General features: G+C 39.8%; 1 protein-coding gene across 2 annotated transcripts in view; it reads right to left on the bottom strand.

Moving 5' to 3' along the window:
• Positions 1 to 2218: 2218 nt before the first annotated feature.
• The window catches only part of PRTG (protogenin), a 130192-nt gene continuing 105600 nt past the window's right edge, over positions 2219 to 26810 (bottom strand). Inside the window, exons 12-20 of one of the 2 annotated variants that reach the window (XM_049905549.1) lie at positions 24132 to 24227; positions 22355 to 22541; positions 21132 to 21259; positions 19739 to 19909; positions 12487 to 12669; positions 11104 to 11224; positions 7837 to 8002; positions 5389 to 5493; positions 2219 to 4867 (exon numbers count right to left, since the gene is read on the bottom strand). In XM_049905549.1, coding sequence (XP_049761506.1) covers positions 4457 to 4867; positions 5389 to 5493; positions 7837 to 8002; positions 11104 to 11224; positions 12487 to 12669; positions 19739 to 19909; positions 21132 to 21259; positions 22355 to 22541; positions 24132 to 24227 — 1568 coding nt within the window. In that variant the 3' untranslated portion in view covers positions 2219 to 4456. Of the gene's footprint in view, positions 4868 to 5388; positions 5494 to 7836; positions 8003 to 11103; positions 12393 to 12486; positions 12670 to 19738; positions 19910 to 21131; positions 21260 to 22354; positions 22542 to 24131; positions 24228 to 26810 lie in introns of those variants that run through there. The other variant, XM_049905550.1, reaches the window with a different exon arrangement.

A 26810-nucleotide genomic window follows, 5' to 3' on the forward strand; every position in this document is an offset into this window, starting at 1 on the left:
ACCTGTCAGACTTCTGAGCCATGGTATAAGGCAGAAAGTCTTTGTTGTTTTTTTAAGTTTGTGGCAATTTGTTATAGCAGCAATGGGAAAATAATACAGTATCTGTCTGTTAAAAATCCAAGACTGTCATGCTAACTATAAACACCATCAAAGGCTTAACAAGGGAAACTACCTGAGATGATGAAAGCCTGCAAACACACACATTGCATTAGCCCGTGATCATATGTCCTGAGCATAAATCAACTTTTGTGGTTATGTTTTTCTAAACATCAGTAAAATTCACAATTAGACAACCAGTTGTGTATGGTGATCTCCAGAACCCTCTGCACTGTGCTCACAGCCCACAAAAATTATTTTGACTTTTAAACAAAAGCAATTTTACCAGAAACCCACGTGGCAACTTGGCAGGAACAAAGTCTGCAAAATATATGTTTAGTTTTAGAAAGACCATGACTTTTTTTTTTTTTTACATTTAATATTCAAAAATTATACTTAATGAAACATAAGCATATATAAGTGAATCACTACATTCATTGAAGTGGATTCACATCTGGGTACACTTGCATTAAAAAAAGTGATACCTCCAATTCCATATTTTTACGACACACTCTGAATCGTTCCCAAAGATGTCTTCATATGGACTTGGTTAAGAAAAATTATCCTGAGTTCTCATCCAGGAGCAAGAGTCTGGCAGAAATCCTTAACAAAGCCAAGGCAAACCCATACAAATCTGTGTCACTGTTCCCAGTGATGGCAATGCTCATATTTGAAGCAAAGGCAAATGAATATATAGCATTTCATAGTGGATCCGATATCCTTGGTGTGCCAAAGCGGGCTTTTTAAAGTCACTTAGCGGATGAAGTTGTGTTTTTACTTTTAGGCTAATCAAAATATAAAATTCCTAGGGTTCTTAAAAGATTTTTGCTTCATCCAGGATTCCACTAAAGTTTGAAACACCATTTTATGGACAACTTTAACGGGCACATCTCTTAAAGTCCAATTATACGGCAATATAACCTGTTTGCCTGTCAGATCCTTGTTCCTCCCAGGAGGCCTCAAGCCTTCTGTGTTAACCAGGTAATGTTTTATGCAGGAAGACGACTGTACCAGTTAATTCAGGGTTACCATAATGCTCTGCAATGGAAAAGTCTGCTGATATTTCTGTTGACATGTCACACTCAAGGTGCTTAGGCAAGTATCACTCTACATTTGGCAAAAACATCCTGTGGCTGCATCAGCAGATTTAATGGAAAGTCCCTATGCAGTACGCTATTGGTATACAGACTGGGTTCTGGAGAGGCATATTTGGTTAACATAAAAACAAGAGACAACCGTTATAATGTATATCTAAATTTGCCTATATGTGGAGGTAACCTTAAATATCTTTGGTTTCTTTTTTTTTTTCTTAATTTGCTGATAAAAAGTACTTGAATAAGAACACTGATAAATACCAATATAATTGTATTGTTTTTAATTATGTAAACTTAGCCTTTGATATCTTTTGCTACTAAAGCTAGATCCCCTATCGGCCTCTAAATAAATTTATTTCGAATCTGCTCATCTGTATTTATAGGCTAACCTCTATCTTTCAGTGGTCTTTGGTATGAAAATACTGATAAGCAGTATCTTGTAACATTTGGCTTAAAAATGAAATGCATGTATCACAACTTACAGCAAGTAAGTCTTAGGAAGAGTAAATAGTTACCATTTGCATATTGGCCCCTCTGGAGTGAAATACCACGAAGTAATAGCACTAGGAGGGAGGAGTGACAACCTTCACATTTTGGTCACAAAGAAGTCTTTGCTGTACACTATATCTTATTTGATGAGACCAAAATAGATATCTTTGGTGAAAGATTTTTTTTTCTCTCTTCAACAAGTAGTTTCAACAACTTAAAAATACTCTAATACTGTATAGCTGAAGATTTACTTGCTGAAGAAAAAAAATTACACTTGAAATTCTTTGGAACTATTTGCTGGTAAAGAAACTATTACAACTTATTTTAAATGCTCTGGTAACCATAAGGTAGTTAGAATTACTAGTCTAATTAACTATAACAATCAGTATAAACCCTATTGCTTTGGGTTAGTAACTACTTGTATAAGCTTCATACCTACAGATGTCTCTAGTTAATTCAATTTTCAGGGAAAATAATATTCAAATTTTCACTTTCTACTGAAAATTGTTTGATAACAGGATTATTATGAAAAAGTCTGTATAAGAACAAAATGAAAAGGTGAAAAATGTACTGGTAAATAATTAGCAAATAGTTATAGCCTAAAGAACTACAGTAACTATCCATCAAAAAGGGCCTGTTCACCAAAAAACAATCAAAATACTTTCCTCAAGGACTTCAGATGTCTTTTTAGGCTTTTAAAACTATTCAAATTCATACAGTCTATACGATGCATCTTCCATACTCATGATGGATGATATTTCACCTTAAAATTTTAATTTGTTTGCCTTTTAATGAAAGTTTCAAAAATAAAATGATCTTAATGTACTCCTTAATTTTAGATACTGATAAAAGTTGGCCCCACATACTTCTACTTACAAACCAAAAAAACGCCATACCCTGTCAATTTGCCCATGCTTCCATGAGGCAGCTCAAAAGTAACAAAATGTTCCCTGAGTACAGGAAAAAAATAACACTAGAATAACTTTAAAAGGAGGTAGTATAAAACAGGAGCTATCCCAGGCAGGAGCAGCACTTTTCTTGCCTCAGACTGTTCACCTAAAGCTCTGCTTTTCATTACGCCATGAAGCCCACACTTAGGTAACTAAATGGGGGACTTTGAATTTAGTTCAGAAGTGGTTGCTGGCACTTAACGTTGATCTGCTTCTGAACACATCCAGTTTGGCACAAAACTACAGATTAAAAAACAATCCAAAAAATGTTCTAGCTTCAGTCATTGGGAGAGGATATGATACAGGGAGGACGAATACCCTGTAATGTTCTTTCCATTTTAGAATCCCATTCGACAGGATCCCTTCTATAAAGACAAAGTCTGAAGGGAAAATCCATTATGATTCCTGTTAAAATGAGGCTCAAAAGTAATTTCCAGATAATTTGAAAAAAAAGTCGTTTCTTTTTAGAGGATACGGGGCTCCCTCTCCGCATCACGTCTTTAAGTTCTTTATCCTCTCGTGCTGCTCAGCACATAGTAGGTGCTGTCTCAAGACTGAGAGAAGGCCTCTATCATGTTGCTGAGTAAACAGTTGGCTGATTTCAAACCAGCAAGAGGATTAACTCATTCCTGGAGTTAGCATTCCTTGTTCACAGCATTGACACTGAAGGAAAAGTAAATAAAGAGTACCAGATTCTCTTAAGAACTCAAGAAAACACAATAGTTCGGTGGTGAGAGCTCTGAATACTTAGCCCTAAACAAAACCTGCACTTAAAAAAAAAAAAGCTTCAGCAAGATAATGTGCATTGAAATAGTTACTGATCAATTCCAAGAAATTCTTAAGGCAACTTTTTGTACTCTTGTCCCAAGCAACTTCATGAATATCAAAAAGGTATAAGGCAAAGAATTTCATAATATAAACTGGAAGGCACTGTTAGTGTGAAAACCTCAAGTTCCTTTTACTGTCTACTGTTGCATTCATCTTTATTCTTAATATTTTATGACATTTCTTCACCCCTTTAAGCCAAGCTGATTATTAACAATAAAAAAGCCGTAACCTGTTACCTTTAAGAAATCCATTTTCTGCATGGGGTTTTGCAACTAATACTGGAAAAGTTGAGGATGTTTTGCAAACTAGACAGCGCAGCCTTCGGCCAACTGTGGGCCAAAGGAGAAGGCAGAAAGGCACGGCTCTCGGCAGGCTGGGGTTTGGGATACAGCAGGTGAAGCATTCAGGCTCTAACGCCCAAAACATAAAGGCCTTTTAGCAATATTACTCCCACTTTTTCCCTTCTCAGTGGTTTAACAGTCCTCACAGTCAGAGGTGTTACACTATCTGAACCATGCAGGTGTCACAGTTTTTTTTTTTTTAAAATCAGAGCTTCAGATAAACATTCTTACTCATCTACCTATATGACTCCTTTGATCAAACACATTACATATTACACATACAGCAATGAAAACAAAATGCTAGTAGGAAGTATCGTTGGTTATGTAGCTGAGACACTAAAACAACAAACGAGGTAACAAAGCTGTCTTCAGGGTTTGCCATCTGGCAAACTGAGGTAGATAGTCAGCAAAGGGGCTTTCAAAGTCTTCCCTTTGCTCCAGTGATCTATTTTATAATCCAGTCAAAGATCCTGTCTGTTCACATTGCTGACAATAACACATTCAAAATATATGAGTTAAAAAAAAAAAAACACACACACACACATTCAAAAAAGGCTGAAATACCCAGTAAGACATCAAGATTTTCACAAAAGGCTTTGGCTCCCTGTTCATTGTCCTTCGAACAGACTTACAGGTGACGATACCTGAACGTGGCTGTCTAGATTGGAAAATCATTTTTATCAAAGCACAGCATAGCAGACGGTGGCCGTGGAACTGGAACCGGAGAGGAAGTCTGCTCAGCAACCGGCGGCCCTGCAGGGTCTTCACATTTGCTCACAGCGTGATTCCCACCTGAATCGCTGCCCGTGAAGCAGGAAGAGGTCGGGGGTGTGGTACTGATGACTGAGGACAGGTGTATCTCATCACTGGACTCGTGGGAAAACCTTCCAGAATCCCCAGTCTCGTGGCTGCCTTCACTATTTGCTGAGTGCTCAGCATCAGCAGCAGCACCGAAGGGCCTCGGGAAGCTGGCTGTCTGACTGGGGGAGTGGGGAGAGTCTTTGTCACTGATTAACACAGTAGTGCCTGGCTGGTAAAAGCAGACCGCTGGAGAAAATCTTCTTTGAGCCTAGACAAAAATACAGAAAATGCCATCAGTGATAAACATCTTCCAGTGACGTTTATCAGCGATGATAATGTGCTCCTGGAAAATAATAAATCTGGTTGTATGTATCCTGTATCTCCTGAGAGAGCAAACTGTTCAAGTACATGGGAGAAAGGTCATCATCATGAAGGGATTTTGTAGGTCAGTGGTTCCCCATAGAGGAGAATTACCTGTCAGAATTACCTGGGGCAAGGGGACTGTCAAAAAAAAAAAGCTGCTTCAGTGGCTGTGACACATGGCCCTGACCCTATTCCTTTTTCCACTGTGGCCCCCACATCTACTTGAAAACCACAGTTTTGATTACTGTTCTGTCATTTCAGTGGTCAGTCATGGCTCCCCAGAAAGTCATGTCCCAAATTAATAAAGCCATATCCAGTAAGAACCCAGAAATTAAAATAAAGCATTAATTTATATTTTTCTCTCTCTCTGACAATCATTTCATATACCATGAATTGCCAAAGCTTTTTCTCATTTAGGTCAGTTACCTGCTCAACTTTTATCTTCTTAGAGTCTTGGAAAAAAAGCCATTTTTTCTTAGAGTTGTTTTTAATTATAGGGCCATAGCTATTAATAATCAGATCAGTTCCTCCCTGGGGAAATAAAAGGAGAAAATGTAAATATCCTGGTATCACAGACTTCAGTTTATCCCAAGCAGTACACAACATTTTCAATGTCAAAAGAAAAGAGATCAAAGACATCACTCTTTCTTCTTTTACACAAGCAGCACAAATTTGTTACTGATCAAAACGATATACTAGGACTATTCTTAAGAAAGATAAATATGTTGAAGTATTTGGGATAAAGTGTAATGACACCAATAACTTATTCTCAAATGGTACAGCAGACAAACGAATATGACAAAAGATTAACGATTACTTGGGTATTCATTAAATTATTCTTTCAACCTTTCTGTATGTTTGAAAAATTTAAAAAGAAGTAGTTGGGGAGAAAAAACTGTACCAAGCTCACATATGCTCAATAAAAGTAGCAATAACTGGGGGATCAACTTGTAGGATAATCACTTCCTAAAAAGGAACTGAGGGATAAGTCCCTGGAGAAGGACATCATGCTTGGTAAAGTAGACGGCCAGTGAGAAAAAGGAAGACCCTCAAAGAGATGGATTGACACAGTGCCTGCAACAACGCGCCCAAGCCTAACAACGATTGTGAGGATGGTGCAGGACCGGGTAGTGTTTCATTCTTTCGTTCCGTTGTACATGGGGCACAACAAGTCGGAACCGACTTGACGGCACCTGACAACAACAACAAGGGAACTGAAGGTCTGGCCTCCGATCTTGCTCCAAGCCTCCACTTCCCTTGCCTCCTTCTTTACTTTAGATTCTCCCTCTTTTTTCCAAGTTTCCTCCCCACTTTGCTTCTCGCCTTTCCTTTCTCATGTCCAGTTCCAAGCTAGTAATAACAGAACCACAGTATATTTTAGTACGTTTTATGCTTACTTACTAAGCTACATAGGGTTTTCAAGAGCTGGTTTTTCAGAAGTAGACTGCCTGCCTGGCCTTTCATCTGCGGTGTCTCTAAGTGGACTCAAACCTCCAACCTTTTGGTTAGCAGCCAAGCACGTTAACTATTTGCACCACCCGGGAACATTATGGAGCACAGTTCTACTCTGACACACTAAAGGCTGCTATTTAAAAGGTTTACACTCTAATGTTTCAAGATTAATTTGAAATAAGTTGAAAGGTTTAATTTGTATTAGAAAATAAAAGCTAAGTTGCAAAAAAAGGACAAGAGGAGTTATAGAAATCAATGATTATTTACCCATAACACAAATACAGGATATAGCACTGTGTTAGGCATAAGTACAAGACATGTGTTAAAGATAACTGGATAAAATTTAATACCAAAATTGCCTGAAATTTTGTTATATTTTTATCATTCTAAATTTTAGGGAAGAGCTGGGGAAAATAATTCATAGCAAGGTTTGGCAAACTTTTTCTGTAAAGGGCCAGACAGTAAATATTTTAGGCTTTGCAGGCCACATATCGTCTGGGCCTCATTTTCTTCTCTTCTTTTTTTTGGTAACTGTTTTAAAATGTAAAAACCATTCTGAACTCAGGGGTGGCCATATGCAAACAGGCTGAGGGCTGGTCAGGTGTAGTTTGTGGACACCTGATTTACAGCACAGAGAGCTTGATTTCTCCTTTATCTCAAAGATAGGCTCTCCGCCTTTTTCCCAACACCACTTGATGCTAGAACTGCTTTAGGAGTTGAATTTATTTTAGTAGCATCCTGGTTTGCTTTGCACAAAAATGTCTGGAAGCTCTGTAATAATGCATGTTACCTAATGTTGCAATGTGACTACAAATAACTTCAAGCTGGTGCTCATAAAGCCTCTCACTGCCCTATCATCACACACACTGGGAAGGACGCAGAGTAACAGCTTCCAGTGACAATTCTTTACTATGGCCAACTTCCCAGGCCGTGACGGGGAAGCTCCTGAGGCATCTACTCAGACACTCCATATTTTAAAAATGTCATTCACACCTGGGCTGTTCTGATGGTCAATTCAGTTAAATAGCAACCAAACCAAGTGTAAAGTAGATGAATAAAAAACTGTCCACCCAATAAATACAGGGCAGTCCAAATTATAGTAAATACAGACTAATGACCACAGGGTTCTTAAGACATCTTAGTACCATGTAATCCTATTGATCTGAGTGTATGCTACCTTCTCATTTTTTCCTGTATCTCTTTCATCCTTTATTCTTTTTTCCTTTCTCTACCCCCATCTTCTTCTCCTCAAATATTTTTTGTGAGGAAGGATCTACGTGAAATTGCTTTATATTTCATTAAAGAGAGTAAAGATATAATACATCCAACAGACGTGTTTTCTGGTAAGTAAATTTTACATATAGAGGGAAGACAAATGCAGAAAAGGATCACGCAGCCAGTCAGTCTCTCGGCTCAGGATACCTTTGCGTCAATGAAGCTGCTGGGCATCATCATTGGTGTTAAGGATTCTTCATTTTCTACAGCTCCTTCCAGGCTCTTCCCCACTTCACTTCCACTGGCTAAGGAGGCACCGGGGCGAGATAACTGCTGACTTCCATTCTGTGCTGTCTTGGAAGCAGATGATTTCCTGAAATGTGGTCAACAAAAGGAAATCTCAATTCACTGATGACACAGGCAATTATACCACATTTGGCCTATAATGACAACTTTGTAAACATTAATACCTGTTTCTCAAATATCTCTAGACCCTGAGTACTGGGTTTCAATTCCACTCACCAGTGCAAACTTCTATGATTTTGTTGTTGTTGTTGTTAGGTGCCGTCGAGTTGTTTCCGACTCATAGCGACCCCGTGCACAACAGAAGGAAACACTGCCCAGTCCCAAGCCATCCTTACAATCGTTGTTATGCTTGAGCCCATTGTTGCAGCCACTGTGTCAATCCACCTCGTTCAGAGTCTTCCTCTTTTCCACTGACCCTGTACTTTGCCAAGCACGATGTCCTTCTCCAGAGACTGATCCCTCCTGACAACATGTCCAAAGTATGTAAGACGCAGTCTCGCCATCCTTGCCTCTAAGGAGCATCCTGGTTGTACTTCTTCCAAGACAGATTTATCCGTTCTTCTGGTAGTCCATGGTATATTCTATATTCTTCGCCAACACCACAATTCAAAGGCATCAATTCTTCTTCAGTCTTCCTCATTCATCGTCCAGCTTTCACATGCATATGACGCGCTTCAAAATACCATGGCTTGAGTCAGGCGCACCTTAGTCTTCAAGGTGACATCTTTGCTCTTCAACACTTTAAAGAGGTCTTTTGCAGGAGATTTGCCCAATGCAATATATCATTTGATTCCCTGACTGCAGCTTCCATGAGCATTGATTGTGGACACAAGTAAAATGAAATCTTTGACAACTTCAGTCTTTTCTCCGTTTATCATGATGTTGCTTATTGGTCCAGTTGTAAGGAATTTTGTTTTCTTTATGTTGAGGTGCAATCCATACTGAAGGCTGTGGTCTCTGATCTTCATTACTAAGTGCTTCAAGTCCTCTTCACTTTCAGCAACCAAGGTTGTGTCATCTGCATAACGCAGGTTGTTAATGAGTCTTCCTTCAATCCTGATGCCCCGTTCTTCTTCATATAGTCCAGCTTCTCGGATTATTTGCTCAGCATACAGATTAAATAGGTATGGTGAAAGAATACAACTCTGCAACACACCTTTTCTGACTTTAAACCAATCAGTATCCCCTTGTTCTGTCTGAACAACTGCCTCTTGATCTATGTAGAGGTTCCTCATGAGCACAATTAAGTGTTCTGAAATTCCCATTCTTGGCAATGTTATCCATAATTTGTTATGATCTACACAGTCGAATGCCTTTGCATAGTCAATAAAACACAGGTAAACATCCTTCTGGTAGTCTCTGCTTTCAGCCAGGATCCATCTGACATCAGCAATGATATCCCTGGTTCCATGTCCTCTTCTGAAACCGGCCTGAATTTCTGGCAGTTCCCTGTCGATATACTGCTGCAGCCGTTTTTGAAGGATCTTCAGCAAAATTTTGCTTGTGTGTGATATTAATGATATTGTTCTATAATTTCCACATTCAGTTGGATCACCTTTCTTGGGAATATGCATAAATATGGATCTCTTCCACCAGTTGGTCAGGAAGCTGTCTTCCATATTTCTTGGCATAGACGAGTGAACATCTCTCCAGTGCTGCATCCGTTTGTTGAAACATCTCAATTGATACTCCATCAATTCCTGGAGCCTTGTTTTTCACCAATGCCTTCAGAGCTGCTTGGACTTCCCCCTTCAGTACCATCGGTTCCTGATCATATGCTACCTCTTGAAATGGTTGAACATCGACTAATTCTTTTTGGTATAATGACTCTGTGTATTCATCTTCTTTTGATGCTTCCTGCGTCATTTAATATTTTCCCCATAGAATCCTTCACTGTTGCATCTCAAGGCTTGAATTTTTTCTTCAGTCCTTTCAGCTTGAGCAACACCGAGCGTATTCCTCCCTTTTGGTTTTCCATTTCCAGCTCTTAGGAGGCTTTTTAATTTTTTTGCCTCAATTTCTGCTTATATAAAATTACTTTTTACAAACACTTAACAAAACTTCAATTGTTTATAAGGTGCTATTATTTATCATTGTTACTTCTAATTTGTACAAAAATCATTCTTTTTTATCTGCATTTTTCTCTTTGGATCTGTAGATTGTTGTAGTAACAAACAGCTTACTTGCCAACTAATGATGGCCAATTTACAGCAGCCACTCTGCAAGATTTGCTGCTGCTGTTAGCTGCTGTTGAGCAACCCAGGCATAACAGGATCAGATCGTTGTGATCCACAGAGTTTTCCCTCCTCAGCAAGATGTAGGCATCACTAAAGCAAAGCGCATAATGTTCTGATAAAAATTCTTAAAGAGAGAAACTTGGACAGTAAAACTATGCCATTTCAATAAACAAAAAGATGTTAGAACTTTCATTAGTATGTTTCTGAGTATGTTTCTATGTACAAGTACCAAACACTTATAAACTCTTAATAATCTATGCTAATTGATAGAGAGAGACTAGTGATGAGGATTACCTAAAAACAGTGTGTATTTAACTTTGCTTTTTTTATTTAAAAAGGAACCTTATGAAAATAAATAAAAGCCAAAATATAAAAAGTTAGAGACAAGTTTACTCAATGCAAGTTACTGCTGAAAATTTAGCCAAAGTCAAAGCACAGATTAGGTTGCTTGACAGAGTTTATAGGGAACCCAACCCCTAGTTATTGTATTTGTCTTAATCCTTGTCTGGGAAATCCCAACCATATGTCCTATGGTGGTAAGGGTGGTGGTCCCAGTGCCCTGGGCACTTCAGGTGCCACCTAAATATGGAAATATCCCAGAGACTAATGGAGTCTCTCAATAAGCAGAGACCAGATTAAGCATGTCATTCTTTTTAAGCCCAAGGATATAATTTGTGTTTCTCACACAAAATACTAAGGAAATGAGGTCCTTATTTAGGGATATTTTATTGGCACAGTAATGTTTTTCAAACGGCAATAATCTCCCCTCCAAAGTGAGCACCTTTCTACAGCTGTAAGGACTCAAGCAACAATGTATCTAAAGTGGAAAAATCTCAGCTACTCTAAATGGCAGCTGATTTGGATTTGTTTCCTCAGCTACTGAATTTAAATGTTTTTAACCACCTCAATGTCTATAGTAATGGAAACCTACCTGGCTTTACTTCGGTATATCAAGATGAGAACACAGACGAGGATACAGGTCAAGGCTATGCCAACACCTACAGCGATGCCGGTCATTGAGTTTTGGTCCAGATGGTAATAGCCTGAATATGCTAGATGGGAAACACATTTACTCAGAATCAATCAGAAAAATACATGATCCCACTGGCCATAATTATCAGTAAATATTTGCTTTTTTATCATTTTTCTTCCTCTCGAAGAAAAAGTATTGACATTATCCATGTTGAGACAGAAAAGACACATATTACTCTTTTATCAGTGATTTCAGAGGTTCATTTATCTGTCAACATGGAAGACTCTAAATATGAGGACTAGACAACATATTCTTATATCAAACATGAACATCAGTTCATATTTATTATGCTAAAAGGCACAAAGCATAAACGTTCTTTGACGCATCAAAGGGCAGCTTTCATGTCATGTTTCCTTACAGGCAGGTCTGTCTGCTGCAGATTAGTTTTCTATTTACGTGTAATAGAGCAGTGGCCCTCAAACTTCAATGTGCACATGAATGCTCCGGGGATCTTGTTAAAATGCAGTTTGATTCACTAGGTCTGGGGTGGGGCCTGTGATTCTGCACATCTAACAAGGTCTCAGGCGATGCCCACCCTGCTGATCCCTAGACCATCTGAAGAGCCAGGTATCCGAGAACTGAATACAAGCCTTGTTCTTGGTTTGCCCTGAGAATACGGTAGCTACCATGGACCTCTCTGTCACTCACTCACACACACACGCCCGGCACTGAATTCTCTGGGGACCTAAGAGCCCTTAACCCTGTCCTGACGTCAGCTGGCATTCTCTCCATTTAAACCTACCCCTCCCAGACTCACTCTTCCAGAAACAAGGGAAAGACGGTGTCTAGTCTTGCACACGGACCCAGCTTCTTCAGAAGACAAGCACAGCTACTCTGAGTGGGTGAGGGTGGCTCTTTAAAGAGATTTTTTTCCAACTGCTTTTCTGAAGAGAAACGACTTTCTGGAAAAGCTGTTTTTCTATGGTAAAAGTCTTAATGAAAACCATGTTCTTCGTAGCCTGAACACCAGAAGCACCACCGTTTATTCCCAGGAAGCCTCCTCCCACAGTTCACGGGTGGTATTGCTGGTCTTTCTTGGTGGCTGCACAGCTGGGAAAAGAAGCGACTGGGAACACAGTGGTCTGAGAACTGCAGTTAATTCTGAGGTAACTTTGCTGCCTTCTGGGAGTAAAGAACCTCACCAGTCACAAGTCGAGAAACAGAGCGCAGGTTTTGGGATACTGCAACTGTAGGGTTTGAAATAAAGTGGAAGGGGGCTAAAATATATATGCATACTTATATTTTCCTCAGGAAAATCAGTTTTTGTGGCAATATACAGACCTTTGGCTTCAGCGGAATCTAAACGCTTGGGCCTCTGATTTGATTCAGAAGTCTCCTTCGGAAGAACAGCTAGCTCCACAGAATTTGAAAAGGGTCCTTCTCCCACCTCATTGGATGCAGATATCTTGACAATATACACGTTTCCTGCCACCAGGTTTTCCAGCAAAGCCATGGTTATTGCCCCTGTAAACACAGTGATTGCAAATTAAGCAGACTTTCCCCTTTTATTCATTCTCTCAATCACACAAACCCGGTCCTTTATTTTAAAAATATTTTCCTGATTACAAGTTATAGATGTTCATTGTAGAACACCGGAAAGTAAAGATAGATAAAACGACAATTTTCCATTGTCAACGTTTTCGTATGTTTCCTATGAATGTGTATTTACTGTATATGATTTTTTATCCAGAATTATCACATGTACTTCCTCATGTAACCCTTCTCCAGAATTTTGTTTTAGGTGTCGTTCTTAAAATTAGCACATATTTTTGTTTGGGCTTTTATACAAATATTTAAAATACACACACACCTTTACATAAGTATGGCTGTGAACTTTATTAAAAATATTGTATTATGAAAATTGAAAACATACACACATGAAGAGAGAATGGTATAATAAACCCACATTAAACAATTATAATTGGATTTTTTTTAAATCCAATGTGAGAATCTTTTTTTTTCTTATTAGAAGTGTTTAAACCACTTATAGTAATAGCTATGACAGATGACCTTGTTCTTACTTTTTAAATTAGAAGCAACACAATTACCTTTGAAAGCACAAATATATTTTTTTCTCTTCTAATCATTATCTAAGATTTCGTCAATGTAAGTAGGAAAGAAAATGCTAAAGTTATGTAGGAACCTCAGAGTGCTGAAGACCTAGATCTCAGGTTAACTATCCAAGTTACCATCAGCAATTAGCCTAGCATTCACTTCTCTCCGGAAAGTGATCATCATTTGAATTTATATGTGATACTTAGTGTATGTGGATCAGACAGTGACAGGTCACAGTGGTAGAATTCTCCCTTCCACGTCGGAGACCTGGGTTTGATTCTTGGCAATGCACCATGAGTCATGCACGGCCACCACCTGTCAGTGGAGGCTTGTGTGTTGTCACGATGCTGAACAAGTTTCAGCAGAGCTTCCAGACTAGGACAGACTAGGAAGAAAGGCCTGGCAATCTTCTTCTGATAAATCAGCCAATGAAAATCCTATGGATCACAATGGGGTCTCCATGAGTCAGGTAACAACAACAGCAGCAGGTAACAACAACAAAGGTATTTGCAAGTCCTTTCTCTGTTGGTATGACTGCTCAGAAGGATTCCTGGTCTAGGCCACTGTTGTTCCTCGGAGGCTGCCCTTGGCCTGCTACAGCAAAAGTGCTTTCTCACACAGGGGCCTCCCCCAAAGAATTAATCCTAAGGTTAGTAAGAAAGCAGGTGTGACAGACGTTCAGTCAGACAGGCGTTCCTGCTACAGCACTTGTGGGTGGGTAATCACAGGGAAACCTGGCTTTCCTAGGTGATCTCACCTTGCTTTTTCCTGACTCAGGATCCTTTCAATAGCTTGGAGCAGTCACCTCCAGGCCAGAGCTGGCTACCCCAGTGTACTTGCCGGAGTAGATTCCTTATGTAAGTGAAGTGTGGGGTGATCTCAGAGTCAGGGTCATGATATAGTGCCACCTCTTCAGGTCACAAGGTGCCAGAAGCACCCTGCAATGTGTAATGGGAGCAGTGGTCTGACCACAGCTTGTTTTCATGTTCTCTGGTTTCAACCTGGCCTGAAGAGAGTGTGAGCTACCTGAGTACCCAAAACCACAGCTGTTAAATAAACAAACCGTGCCCTATTTAGAGTCAGGAAGAGCCTTTCCACTGTTACCAGGATTTAGACAGACAAACAAAACACCAAAGATGCATTGTGACATGCTACAATGAGCCAGCACGGAGAACATTTCAGTTTCTTCACAGAGATATAAATAAACCGAGTTTCCATTTTATCACAGAATGCATTTAATTCAAAAAGTGGTTGGGGAAAAAAAAAAACACCATGAACTGAAATTAATTATTATTCATTTAATTTAAATTTTGTAAGAGGATCAGCAATGTGCATCCGTGTGCGTGTGTGTACTTCTCTCTTCCCCAACCAAAAAAAAAGGGTTTTCACTCAGAAAAAAGAAAACCATTTATAACATTCTGGTCCCCTTGGAACATAAAACAGTTCCCAAATATCGGAGTGATCTGTCCCTTCCAACCATCAGACGGCCTCACTCAACTGCTCTGGTGATTTCAGACTACCCCCTTGGACGTGTGTCTGAACCTTTAGCTAGACAAGGACTTCACAAGCAAGACAGTGTTACAGGCTCAGAGTCGGATCAATGCTGATCAAATCCTGGCAAGGCACCAACTGAGTAAACGGGGGCCTGGGGCAAGTTACTGGACTTCACTTTCCTCATGGGGGCAATAATTCCCACCTCACATACTTATTATAAAGATTAAATAAACTATCACTAGCAAGTGTCTGACACAAGTGTATATACTCAATAAACCTAAGTCTTCTTGCCCACTTCTTTGACTCCATCTTCTTCCCCTTCTGTAGGACAGAAAATTTGTTACTGTTTTTTTTCTTTTTTTTTCTCATATTTGCACAGCTTTAAGGTAGCTAGTGTAGTACTTTGTACAAAATAACTCTCAGTAAATTGAATTTACATTAAAATGTGAGCTATTTGTGATCAAAGGAGCATTCATTTAAAATATAAATACCGAAGACTAAGGTTTCAGGATTGACGAAGCCACCCAGGATGGAGTTTCAGGCCTTTCTTCTGTCTGAACTCCCTAAGTGATTTTTTCCAGTTCTACGGCCTTAAATATCATCGACACCCTGATTATTTCTAAGTTTTCTCTCCAGTCCCCACCTCTCCCAGGAAACCCAGACCTCACCTCCCACTGCCTACTAAGTCTCGCCGTTTAACATGTTTGACACCAAACTCTTGATATCCACCACCAATTCTGCTTCTCCTTAGTGTCCCTGACATCAGTAAATGCCAATTTCATTTATCCTCTATAGGAGTCATCTCTTTCTTTCTTATACCCCAGGTCAATCTACCGGCAAGTCTGGCTGGCTCTTCTTTCATACTGTGTTCCAAGGGCATCTTATTACCTTTACTGCCACCTCCTCTGTCCAAACCCCCATCAACTCTTACGTGGACGACTGCCTCTTAAGTGGTCTCCCAGCTTCCACTCTTTGTACAAGGTAATAACCTCCTTATAATCGTTTTTCAGATGGCTGGCAGAGTAATCCAGGCAATGTTTTCCATCTCTCTTAGAATAAAATCTATGGTCTGACCTACAAGATCTGGCCCCTTGGTGTCCCCCTAACACCGTTTCTTACTGCCCTCTTGTCTCCTTCCTTCAGCCCTGCAGACTTTCCTGTTGCTCTCTAACATACTGAGCACACTTTGCCTCAAGGCCTCTGCACTTCCTCCAGACAGCCATATGGCTCTGCTCCAGCATTACTTCTTCCAAGAGAACTCAGCATACTACCTTTCTCACTCTGCCTCTTCTCCCTGTTACAGCTTTCTTAAAGCAATTATGACACTACCTGAACATTTATGTATTTGTTTGTTTATTACCCGGGATGTAAACGCTAATGAGGTGGGGCTTTTTGTTCCCTATGGTATTCCCAGTGCTGAGATTAGAGCCTGGCACATATTAAACACCCAATAAGAATTTGTTAAATAAATGAATTTATCCCTACTATTGGTTGTCCAATTCATCTGGCAAATACTGAGTTAAACAGATTCTTTACTGCAGGACTTTAATTTCCAATGAATGTCTAATGGGGGAAAAGCCAGACGGTGTTTCTCAAACATATTTAATCACAGAATTTTTTTTTTTTAAGGAGAGACATTTTTATCAACTTGGGAAACCCATGTTATGAGGAACAGAGCTTGGGAATTACTGTAGGACAGCATGATTCCTTCCAGTGCTTTTAGATTTTAAAATCATTGAGTAGTTTGTGTGGACTTACTGCATACCAGGGAGGCAAAGGCTGTTGTTTCTGATCCACTTCAAATTATACACAAGCATAATTTCACACATTTCAGCTCAACCATTTTACCTACAAATACGCCATCAAATGCTCATCAGGAATGTTTTTTAAATGTTTTGACTCATGAAAAAAACCTCATTCTACTTCATATTAAATATGTGAATTAAATATATAGGTAAATGTGTACACACACACACACACACACGTGTGCAGAGAAGAAGTTGGATAGATCCATGCAGATGGGTGTCAGCATTCTCCCTCTTCCTTCTCCCCATCTTTTTCTACGCCTTCACCTTTTCCAAACGTGGCCGGAATTGGACATTAAAGACTATTTTACATTTTATTTTCTCTGTAAGTGCCAGGTTAGTAGTCCTGATTTTCTGTTTTAAGTATAGTGACTCAAACTTTTTATATTTTTCTCCCCAAAAAAGCAAACTCAATTGCTTTTTACTTATATTGTTTATTTTGTTCTCTATGAATTACTGGCATTAGCCATGAAAAAGGTGCTCTGTATCTATCAAAAGACAAAAGCTTTTCACTGAGAATCTTTCATAAAATCACACCAAGTGGCATAACGGCAAAAAGAGATGTTCCCCCCCACTCCCACCCCATGCACCATGACATAGTTAGAAAGGCTTACACAGATTTACAGAAAAACCGCAATTATAACCCATCTCACTTCTGTGCCATCAATGAGGCTAAATGTTGTTTCCTGAGCAGTGGCAGAAACTGATGAATGAGCACATTAAAAGGGGCCAAAACAAAATGCTGTTCCTTTGGAGGTAGGTATAACTGAGCAACTAAAAAATGTCTGCTCGTATGATCAAAATTCTTTACCCATGCTTACAACAACGCCTCACATTAGTTTTTGGTCAAAAGCTGCTCAATAAATCGTTTTGGAATGGAATAACTGACACTGACTTACACATTTAAGAACACTGTGGCATAATGTAACACTAACGACCCAGTGGGTCACTCCTCTGCCCAGCCATCCTACTGCGGGCCTCTCTCACGCTGGCTCTGGACTTGGTGACGTGACCTGCTTTGCCCACTGGGCAAGTAAAGGCTTGTAACACTTTGTACAGTAGGGCTTCCTCCCTCCCTTGCTGGTTTTAGACCATCCAGACTCTGCTGAAACCATGAGACGGCTGCAGTCTCATGAGTGACCTCAGGAGGGATCGACAGAGGAACTGCCCAGCTAACCCCAGTTCAAACAGCAGACTCACAGAATTGTGAGAAAACAAAACAGTTGTTTTAAGTTTCAGAGTGGTTTGTTATGCAGCAATAGATACTTGATACAAATAAAAAATTGGATCGCTGCCAAGTAATAAATGTCTCTTCAGTGACCAGGAAATCATTACCTAGTGGGACTTCTGCTAAATGAAAAATATGAATATACAGCTATCAAAACTCCAGCTAAAGTTACCATTTGTTTACTTCATAACTGCACAAAGAGCTTTACAATTACATTGACATAAGTGTTTTCAAAGTTTATTCTCTTAATTGGGTAAATATTCCTCTGGAAAGGTAAAGATGTATGTGGAAATGCCTAGTGCTGTGCAGTATCTAAAACGTGGAGATGGCCAATAAATGTCCTTCTTGAAATCCTTGAACTTTTAAATGCTTGGCAAGCTATCCTTTTTTCAGCATGCATATATGAATTAAGAAAATGCCAAAATAATAAGTCTTTACTATTTATATGATAACCACCACCGTTGAGTTGATTCGGACTCATAGTGACCCTACAGGACAAAGCAGAACTACCCCATAGGGTTTCCAAAGCTGTGATCTTTACAGGAGCAAACCACCACATCTTTCTCCCACAGAGTGGCTGGTGCGTTCGAACCACCGACCTTTGAGTTAACAGCCAAGCATTTTAACTACTGCACCACCAGGCAAATGAGACTTGTGTGTGTGTGTATGAAAGATTCAAATTTTAAAAGATGATTTTTCAAAAAGGATATAATAATAAATGCATTCAGTAAGAATGTTAAGAGTTATAGAATTTAGTTTTTCTCAGATAAAAAAGGTGTTGAAAAAAATTAAATTCCGGGCTTTTAAATCCTAATCAGTTTCCCCTTCACCTAAGTGGGTCCTAATATTCACATGGTCAATTTATTTGCACATGGACCTTTTTAGTCTCAGTGCAGAGCTCTTCTCCGTAAATGAGGTCCTCTTCTACAGTTTGCCATCCTAGTGAAGGCACACCACCACGACCAGAAACCTAGCAACTACCACAGTGATTTCCCTTTCTGTAGTCTTCCTCCTACCCTAACCATCAAGTCTTGTTATTTTGTCTCCTTGCTATCTTTCGGACAACTTTCCTCCCCATCACAGTCCTCACTACCCGTCCTCCCGATCACAGTCTTCACCACCCTTCCTCCCATCACAGTCCTCACCACCCATCCTCCCCATCCTTCCTCCCCATCACAGTCCTCACTACCCTTCCTCCCCATCACAGTCCTCACCACCCTGGTCCAGGTTCATCATCCTTCTGGACGACTACACTTACTTCCTACCTCGTCCTTTCCCATAACTCTTACCCCTACTCCTCTCCAACCAAACCCTTCTGTACACAACAGTCAGAGCAACCTTCCTGAAGCACAAATCAGTCACGTGCTTAAAATGTGTCAATGACTTCTTAATGCTCTTTGAATAATACCAGAATCTTGAATAATTTGTGAATTTATCAATAAAACTGTAACTCATAACAAACTCCAAGTCCCTCCTTCCCTTTGTTTCCTCATCACAGACGACCTACCTTCCACCCTTGGTAACTGAGGCTCACACTTTGTTTCCTTGTCACAAAGGACCTACCTTCCACCCTGCTTGGTAACTGAGGCTCACACTGTGTTTCCTTGTCACGAAGGGCCTACCTTCCACCCTACGTGGTAACTGAGGCTCACACTTTGTTTCCTTGTCATGAAGGACCTACCTTCCACCTGGCTTGGTAACTGAGGCTCACACCTTGCTTCCTTGTCATGAATGGCCTACCTTCCACCCTGCTTGGTAACTGAGGCTCACACTTTGTTTCCTTGTCATGAAGGGCCTACCTTCCATCCTGCGTGGTAACTGAGGCTCACACTGTTTCCTTGTCATGAAGGACCTACCTTCCACCCTGCTTGCTAACTGAGGCTCACACTTTGTTTCCTTGTCATGAAGGACCTACCTTCCACCCTGCTTGCTAACTGAGGCTCCCACCTACCTTCTCGGTGTAGGACCTGCCACTCTCCTGCAATCCAGGCCTTCCTGGATGCATACAAGATAGTATAGCGTGTCACAACTGTTTCTGGGCCGTCAGGGGGTTTCCAAGAAACCAGGGCGGTGTCATCCTCTATCAATGTCACTTTTACTCCCACTGGTGGACCTGCTGGTGCTGTGTACACATGTAAAAAACATTGTATTACCAGAGTAAAATAGTTCACAAATGCTCAAATTACCAGGCTAATAAACTGACAGGCTTGGGAAAGAGTTTGAAAAACCCACAACCACTACCAAGGATCTTAAAATCACAGTTTTTGCAGATCTTTGAATGATAAACAGCAAAGTGCTATTTTTTTCCTTCTTTTTCTGAAAGAGAACTTCATTTTAATAATGCTTAGAATATTAAAAAAAATATTAAGTACTAAGTCAAAGGTTATAAGCATTTTTAGGGCTCTTTTTTTTTTTTGATACTGTTAGCCAGATTGCTTACTAGAAAGGTTTACAGTTCCAATAGTTGCACCCACCCATTAGATATTAAATCTTACCCCATCAGGTATTAAGTCTAAATTATTTCTCATGAAAATGTACAGAATGTAGAGGAGGTCACTGAAGAAAATGCTTCAACAGCAGACTTTAGGACTAGTAATTTATATCTGTGATAGTGTGTGTAGTCTTGGAATTTTAATATGTTTATAGGTTTAATATGAGCCCAAAGTGTGATGAGTTGGTTTTAACACCACCTCTCATAAGGATTTTTGGCAAGACCATATAAAGAAGCCCTCTGCCCACTGAAATAAACATCCCTCGCTCTCTCAGCATAACCGGTGCAGAGCTGTAATGACCTTTATACACCACCTAGTCCTTCATCTTCGTTCCTGAGATAAGGAAAGCAGGTCTAGAGATGTGAGATATCTTAGCTAGAGCTACAGAACTGGCACTCAATCAGACACGTATCCACCAATGCACTGCACTGGGCCCTGCATCAAGATGCCGCCCTTACAGAAACAGCTTCTACTGCAGGCTCCTCTGATCAGTTACAAATACATTATTCACTTATTTCCATCTTAAATCATGCGGGCACAGCCTTGAACAGCATGTCTGATTTACAAAAAAAAAAAGAAGGCTTCTCTATTTGCAAAAGGGACACAATAAATTTAAGTCCATTTCCTTAAGTAACATAAACATCGAGAAGAAAAATCTTCAAAAAGAGAATTACAAAAGTTAAAAAAATAAAACCCCAAACAGTAAGACAAATACGTACACATCAACTAGTAGGTGACAACCAGGGTAGTATCCTCATCAAAATGACATTTTTTTTTTAAACATTTAAGGGCTTTTTTTTTTTTTTTTTTTTTTTTTGAGACAAGGCACCTAAGGGCAGCCACTTTCATCACCTTCTGGAAGCGTGGAGTGGTAGACTACAGGGCTCCAGGGACTGGAGAGCCGACCCACATGCAGTCGAACAGCAAACTCGTATTTCGTGTTTGGTTCCAGACCTTCAACCAACATCTGAGTTTCCGATCTATATCAAAGAGTACATTAAAGACTATATTAGAGAGTAATCTACATCAAAGAGCTGTTGATGCTGGTAGCATGTGGTTTCCAAAAGATTATCAGTGTTTTCAACCAAAAGACAACTAGGTTCCTAGTTATTATTCATTAACTCATTTTCTTTATAAAAAAATTTTTAGACTAAAAGAGCAACCTAATTTGACTATTAAAATATGACATTTTTTATTATCCTCTAGGAATAAGCCTAAAAGCTGCCTTTCTAAGAAGAAACTAGAAAATTAACAATACAGAGATACACATACAGAGGATGCCCGCTGTTCTCTAGTTATACTTCTGTATTGTTTTTGGTTTGCATCAAACTGATAGATCAAAAAGAGAATTAAAACATGCTATGAAATTACCAAATAAGGAATTAACTTTCTATATATGTAGAAAGAACATTCTCTCAGCGAGCTCTTTTTAGTAAAATCAAAGAATAGGAAGTGGGGGGGGGAGGAAGACAAAGAAACGTGGGAGAGGAAGGTCAAAGCCAGGCCTCGCCACCAGGGAAGGGCATGTTCTTGTTTGCACTCTGTGAGGCTGGAGCCACTGCTGGTGAAATGTTCTCACATATGTCAGAACACAAACATCACTGAAGAAACCCTCATGGCAAAAATAAAATAACGATACAGAAATGCCCAATGCACAGGGGTTTACTCTGAAATACCAGAAGTCATACCATTTTTTTAAATCACAGGGTGGGGCATCTTTATAACAACATAGAAAACAGAATGACAGCTAGCCCTACTTTTTGATACCAACATGAAAATGGTCTTTTATTTATTTCTTTAAACACACTAAGTTTTTCTACTTGAAAAATAATAATGGCTTCTTGCCTTATCTCGTTCCATGAAGCTGGGCAAATAAAAAATCATTTATATAAGCTAAATGTCAAAAAGTGCCGTTTTCAGGGCTGAATATCGCATGGATGCAAAAACCTCAGCCATTTTATAAGTAAGGTAAATCCTGAAAAATGCTTACAGCTGAAGCCCGAGACTGCAAGAAGTGTGTATGAATGGGGAGGAAAGTAAACAACCGTTAATCAAATCACCAAGAAGCTACATACGTTTGAAGGTACAGAACCAGAGAAGCATTCTGCAGGCCGACAGGGTTACAGCGGATGGTGTAGTTAATTATTTGTGCAGTGGTGAACGCAGGCCTCCTCCAGTGCAGGAAGATGGAGGATGAGCTATTAGCCTTCGCATAGAGGTGATGGGGTGGCGGGGGAGGAGGAACCATGCGATCGCGAACGGCTATTGAAAAAGATAATGTTAATTTACCACACGACATATTATTTGATGTAGGAAGTGGTAAAACGGTAAAATCATTACGCCCCACCCGGCAAGTGAAGTTTAGATCTTTCTTCCCCCAGAGGTTCCCAGTGGTCTGGAGATGACTCATTCAAGCCTAAACAGCTCTTCCTTGAGTTAGATAAGGAATCGGATACTACCAACACTTAACAGCCTGGGAAACTGAAGCACAGAGAAGTCGCTAGCCAGAGACATTCAGAAAGCCAGCAGTGGACGAGAACGAAGCCCCCTTCAGTAGCAATAAAACTGAACAGTCATTGGAGAAAAACAATTAGCCTCAAGATTAAAACAGATAAAAGAAAACTCAATATGTGGGTACTCAGTGGTTATTTTTCCCATGTTAAATTTCCAGTGAGCTTTTGCATGCAAAACTAAAACACGTTCTTCTAACTCAATACATCTCACTTAAACAAATATTTACTGAGTACCTACTTGTTCAAGGTACTATACTTGGAGGATTAAAAATAACAAAACTACCAATGCTTCCAAGTAGTAAAGAGACTTAAAGAATGAGGAGGAAAAGGAGTGTGAACTGTAGTGAAATGAGCTTTCACGACTCTTACACACACATCAGAGGAAAAGGAGCATGAGCTGCAGTGAAATGAGCTATCACGACTCTTACGCACATGTCAGAGGAAAAGGAGCATGAGCTGTAGTGAAATGACCTACCATGACTCTTATACACACGTCAGAGGAAAAGGAGTGTGAACTGTAGTGAAATGACCTACCACGACTCTTATACATACATCAGAGGAAAAGGAGTGTGAGCTGCAGTGAAATGACCTACCACAACTCTTACACACGTCAGAGGAAAAGGAGTGAGCTGAGCTACCAGGACTCTTACACACACATCACAGGAAAAGGAGTATGAGCTGTAGTGAAATGACCTACCACAAGTCTTACTTATACGTATGTCAGATGAAAAGGAGTGTGAGCTGTAGCGAAATGAGCTACCATGACTCCTACACACACGTCAGAGGAAAAGGAGTGTGAGCTGTAGTGAAATGAGCTACCACGACTCCTACACACGTCAGAGAAAAAGGAGTGTGAACTGTAGTGAAATGAGTTACCACAACTCCTACACACACGTCAGAGGAAAAGGAGTGTGAGCTGTAGTGAAATGACCTACAACTCTTAAACACACGTCAGAGGAAAAGGAGTGTGAGCTGTAGTGAAATGAGCTACCACGACTCCTACACACGTCAGAGAAAAAGGAGTGTGAACTGTAGTGAAATGAGTTACCACAACTCCTACACACACGTTAGAGGAAAAGGAGTGTGAGCTGTAGTGAAATGACCTACAACTCTTACACACACGTCAGAGGAAAAGGAGTGAGCTGAGCTACCAGGACTCTTACACACACGTCAGAGGAAAAGAAGCATGAGCTGTAGTGAAACGACCTACCACAACTCTTATAAATACGTCAGAGGAAAAGGAGTGTGAGCTGTAGTGAAATGAGCTACCACCACTCTTACATGTCAGAGGAAAAGGAGTGTGAGCTGTAGTGAAATGAGCTACCACACTCTTACTTACACACACATCCTGGAGTGCTGACTGTCTGATCAGCCTGGTAGCCATCTTCTATGCGGCTGTAAGCTAGCAGCCTCACGTGATACTTTCTTCTGGGGTCTATAAGGAAACCAGCAGGTAATAATTCAGACCAATCCTCTAAACATGATCAAAGGTTCTAGAGCCATTCTCGATTTCAGTTTAAAAACCTTCTGCATGTCTAAGAGTTCTACGCAAAATAAGATTTTTTTCTCTCCCTACGTTGCTCAATGACTCAGCAATTCACCTTAGTATGACATTGCTATCACGACAGGTGCTGTTGTGAGCCTTAACATCGATTCCAACTCCCAGCGACCCTATAGGACAGAGAGCTGCTCCACAGGGTTTCCAAGGCTGTAATCTTTTACAGAAGCAGACTGCCACATCCTTCTCCCATGACTGATGAGTTCGAACTGCTGACCTTCAGGTTAGTAGCTGAGCACTTACACATTGCACCACCAGGGCTCCTTCTATTTTGAGTACCTACCAATATTTAATATTTTATGGACAGTTAAGTGCTCGGCTGCTACCTGAAAGGTTGGCAGTTTGAGCCCAGCCAGCGGCTCTGCAGGAGAAATAGCTAGCTGGTGATCCTCTCCCATAAAGATTAAAAAGCCTAGAAAACCCTATGGGGCAGTTCTACTCTGTCCTCCAGGGTCACTATGAGTTGCCATTGACTGGCTGCACACAACAACCTCATTTCAAACAATAACACCACTACCACCTCCAAAACTCATCTTCTCCTTCTTAACTGACTAGAGATAGCTTCCTGATTTTAAAAACTTTAGGTTGTTTGGATCATTTATATGAGTTTAACATTATGTAAAAGTTTTTTTTTTGTTTAGGCAGTTATACTTGAGGGTAGTTGTTATAAAGCATGGGAATCAAAGTGAGATTGTTTTCCCCTCAAAGTTAGGCATTCTAATTGTCACCCTTTAACACCTTTAAAAAATATTTGTTGTTGTTGTGTGCCTTTGAGTCAATTCTGACTCACAGCAATCCCATATGACAGAGTAGAACTGCCCTGTAGAGTTTCCTAGGCTGCAATCTTTAAGGCAGTTGATCACCAGGTCTTTTCTCCCTCGGAGTGACTGATGGGTTCAAACCACCAACCTTTCAGTTAGCACCCAAACGTAACCACTGCACAATCAGGGCTCCTTAAATAATTTTATAAGCATGTGCTACTTAAGTTTAGAAAAAAAAAAACTTAAGCTATTTAAGTTTGGAAACCCTGGTGGCATAGTGGTTCATTGCTACAGCTGCTAACCAAAGGGTCGGCAGTTCCAATCTACCAGGTGCTCCTTCAAACTCTATAGGACAGTTCTACTCTGTCCTGTAGGGTCGCTATGAGTTAGAATCGACTCGACGGCACTGGGTTTGGTTTGGTTTTGGTTTATTTAAGTTTATTTCTGAGTGTGTTCCTCCACAAACTTACATTCTCAAGTTAAGAGCTAAATTCACCAAGAGCTGGCGCACCCTCTACTGGTGTTTATTACGTTTGTTAACACAACCAAAACCAAAAAAACCAAAACCACTGCCAACGAGTCAATTCTGACTCATAGTGCCCCTACGGGCAGAGTAGAGCTGTTCCATAGGGTTTCCAAGAAGCAGCTGGTGGATTTGAGCTGCCGACATTTGTTCAGCAGCCGAGCTTTTAACCACTGCCTCACCGGCACTCTCAACTATCACCACAGGAAAACTAAAATCCCATGCATGCAATTAAAACAAAAAAATTTTTCAGAGTGCTGAAGAAATAAATGGTTGTAAATTTTAACTCGTATGCTTCAAAAGATATTTAAGAACATTAAAATGATAATATAAATACATTTAAAGTTAACTTTAATATGATGACATTTAACTACAGAGTACTTGCTCAGGGAAAAAGTAAATACTATTCAGAAATAATGAGTCTCTGTATTTGTTGTTATGTGCTGGCGAGTTGATTCCAACTCTTAGCAACCCTAGAGGGCTGAGGAGAATTGCCCCATAGGGTTTCCTAGACTGAAATCTTTATGGGAGCAGATTTCCTGGTCTTTTCTCCCACAGAGTGGTTGGTGGGTTCAAACTGCCAACCTTTTGGTTAGCAGCAATGCTTTTCACCATCGAGCCATCAGGGCTCCTATCTCTATATTATACTTCTCTAAATACTAAAACAAACACAAAAAATAAATACAATATTTGAGAAGGGAAAAATAGCATCCTTAATAGATACATCAAATGTGAAAAAGGATTTAGGATGAAGGAATTCAAGTAATTCTAGAGTGAATTCAAACATTAAAAAATCTAAAAATAAAATGTGAAGTTTATTAAACTGATCAAAGTAATTTAAGAGTTTGTATAAATATTTTGGAAACCAATAAAAGTATTCTAATATTTGATATTAAAAGGCATTTTAAAAATCCTAAAACCTAAAATTTTTATTTCCATTTGTTTTGAAAAAGTTAAAATCAAAAGAAAAAACTTAGAAAATTTCTGTGCTTTCTAGATAGACAAGTAGGAAGACTGATAACATTTAAATATTCTTTAAGACATGAGTCTCACGAAACCCCGTAAGATCTATGTCATCACTTTCCGTTTTATAACCTGGAAAACACTGGACGTAGCACGTCCAATGTTGCACAAAGCTGAGACTGGAAGCAAGACCCTGTGGCTATTTCTACAACA

This window comes from Elephas maximus, chromosome 13 (assembly GCF_024166365.1).
Source record: "Elephas maximus indicus isolate mEleMax1 chromosome 13, mEleMax1 primary haplotype, whole genome shotgun sequence".
NCBI classification, from domain to species: domain Eukaryota; kingdom Metazoa; phylum Chordata; class Mammalia; order Proboscidea; family Elephantidae; genus Elephas; species Elephas maximus.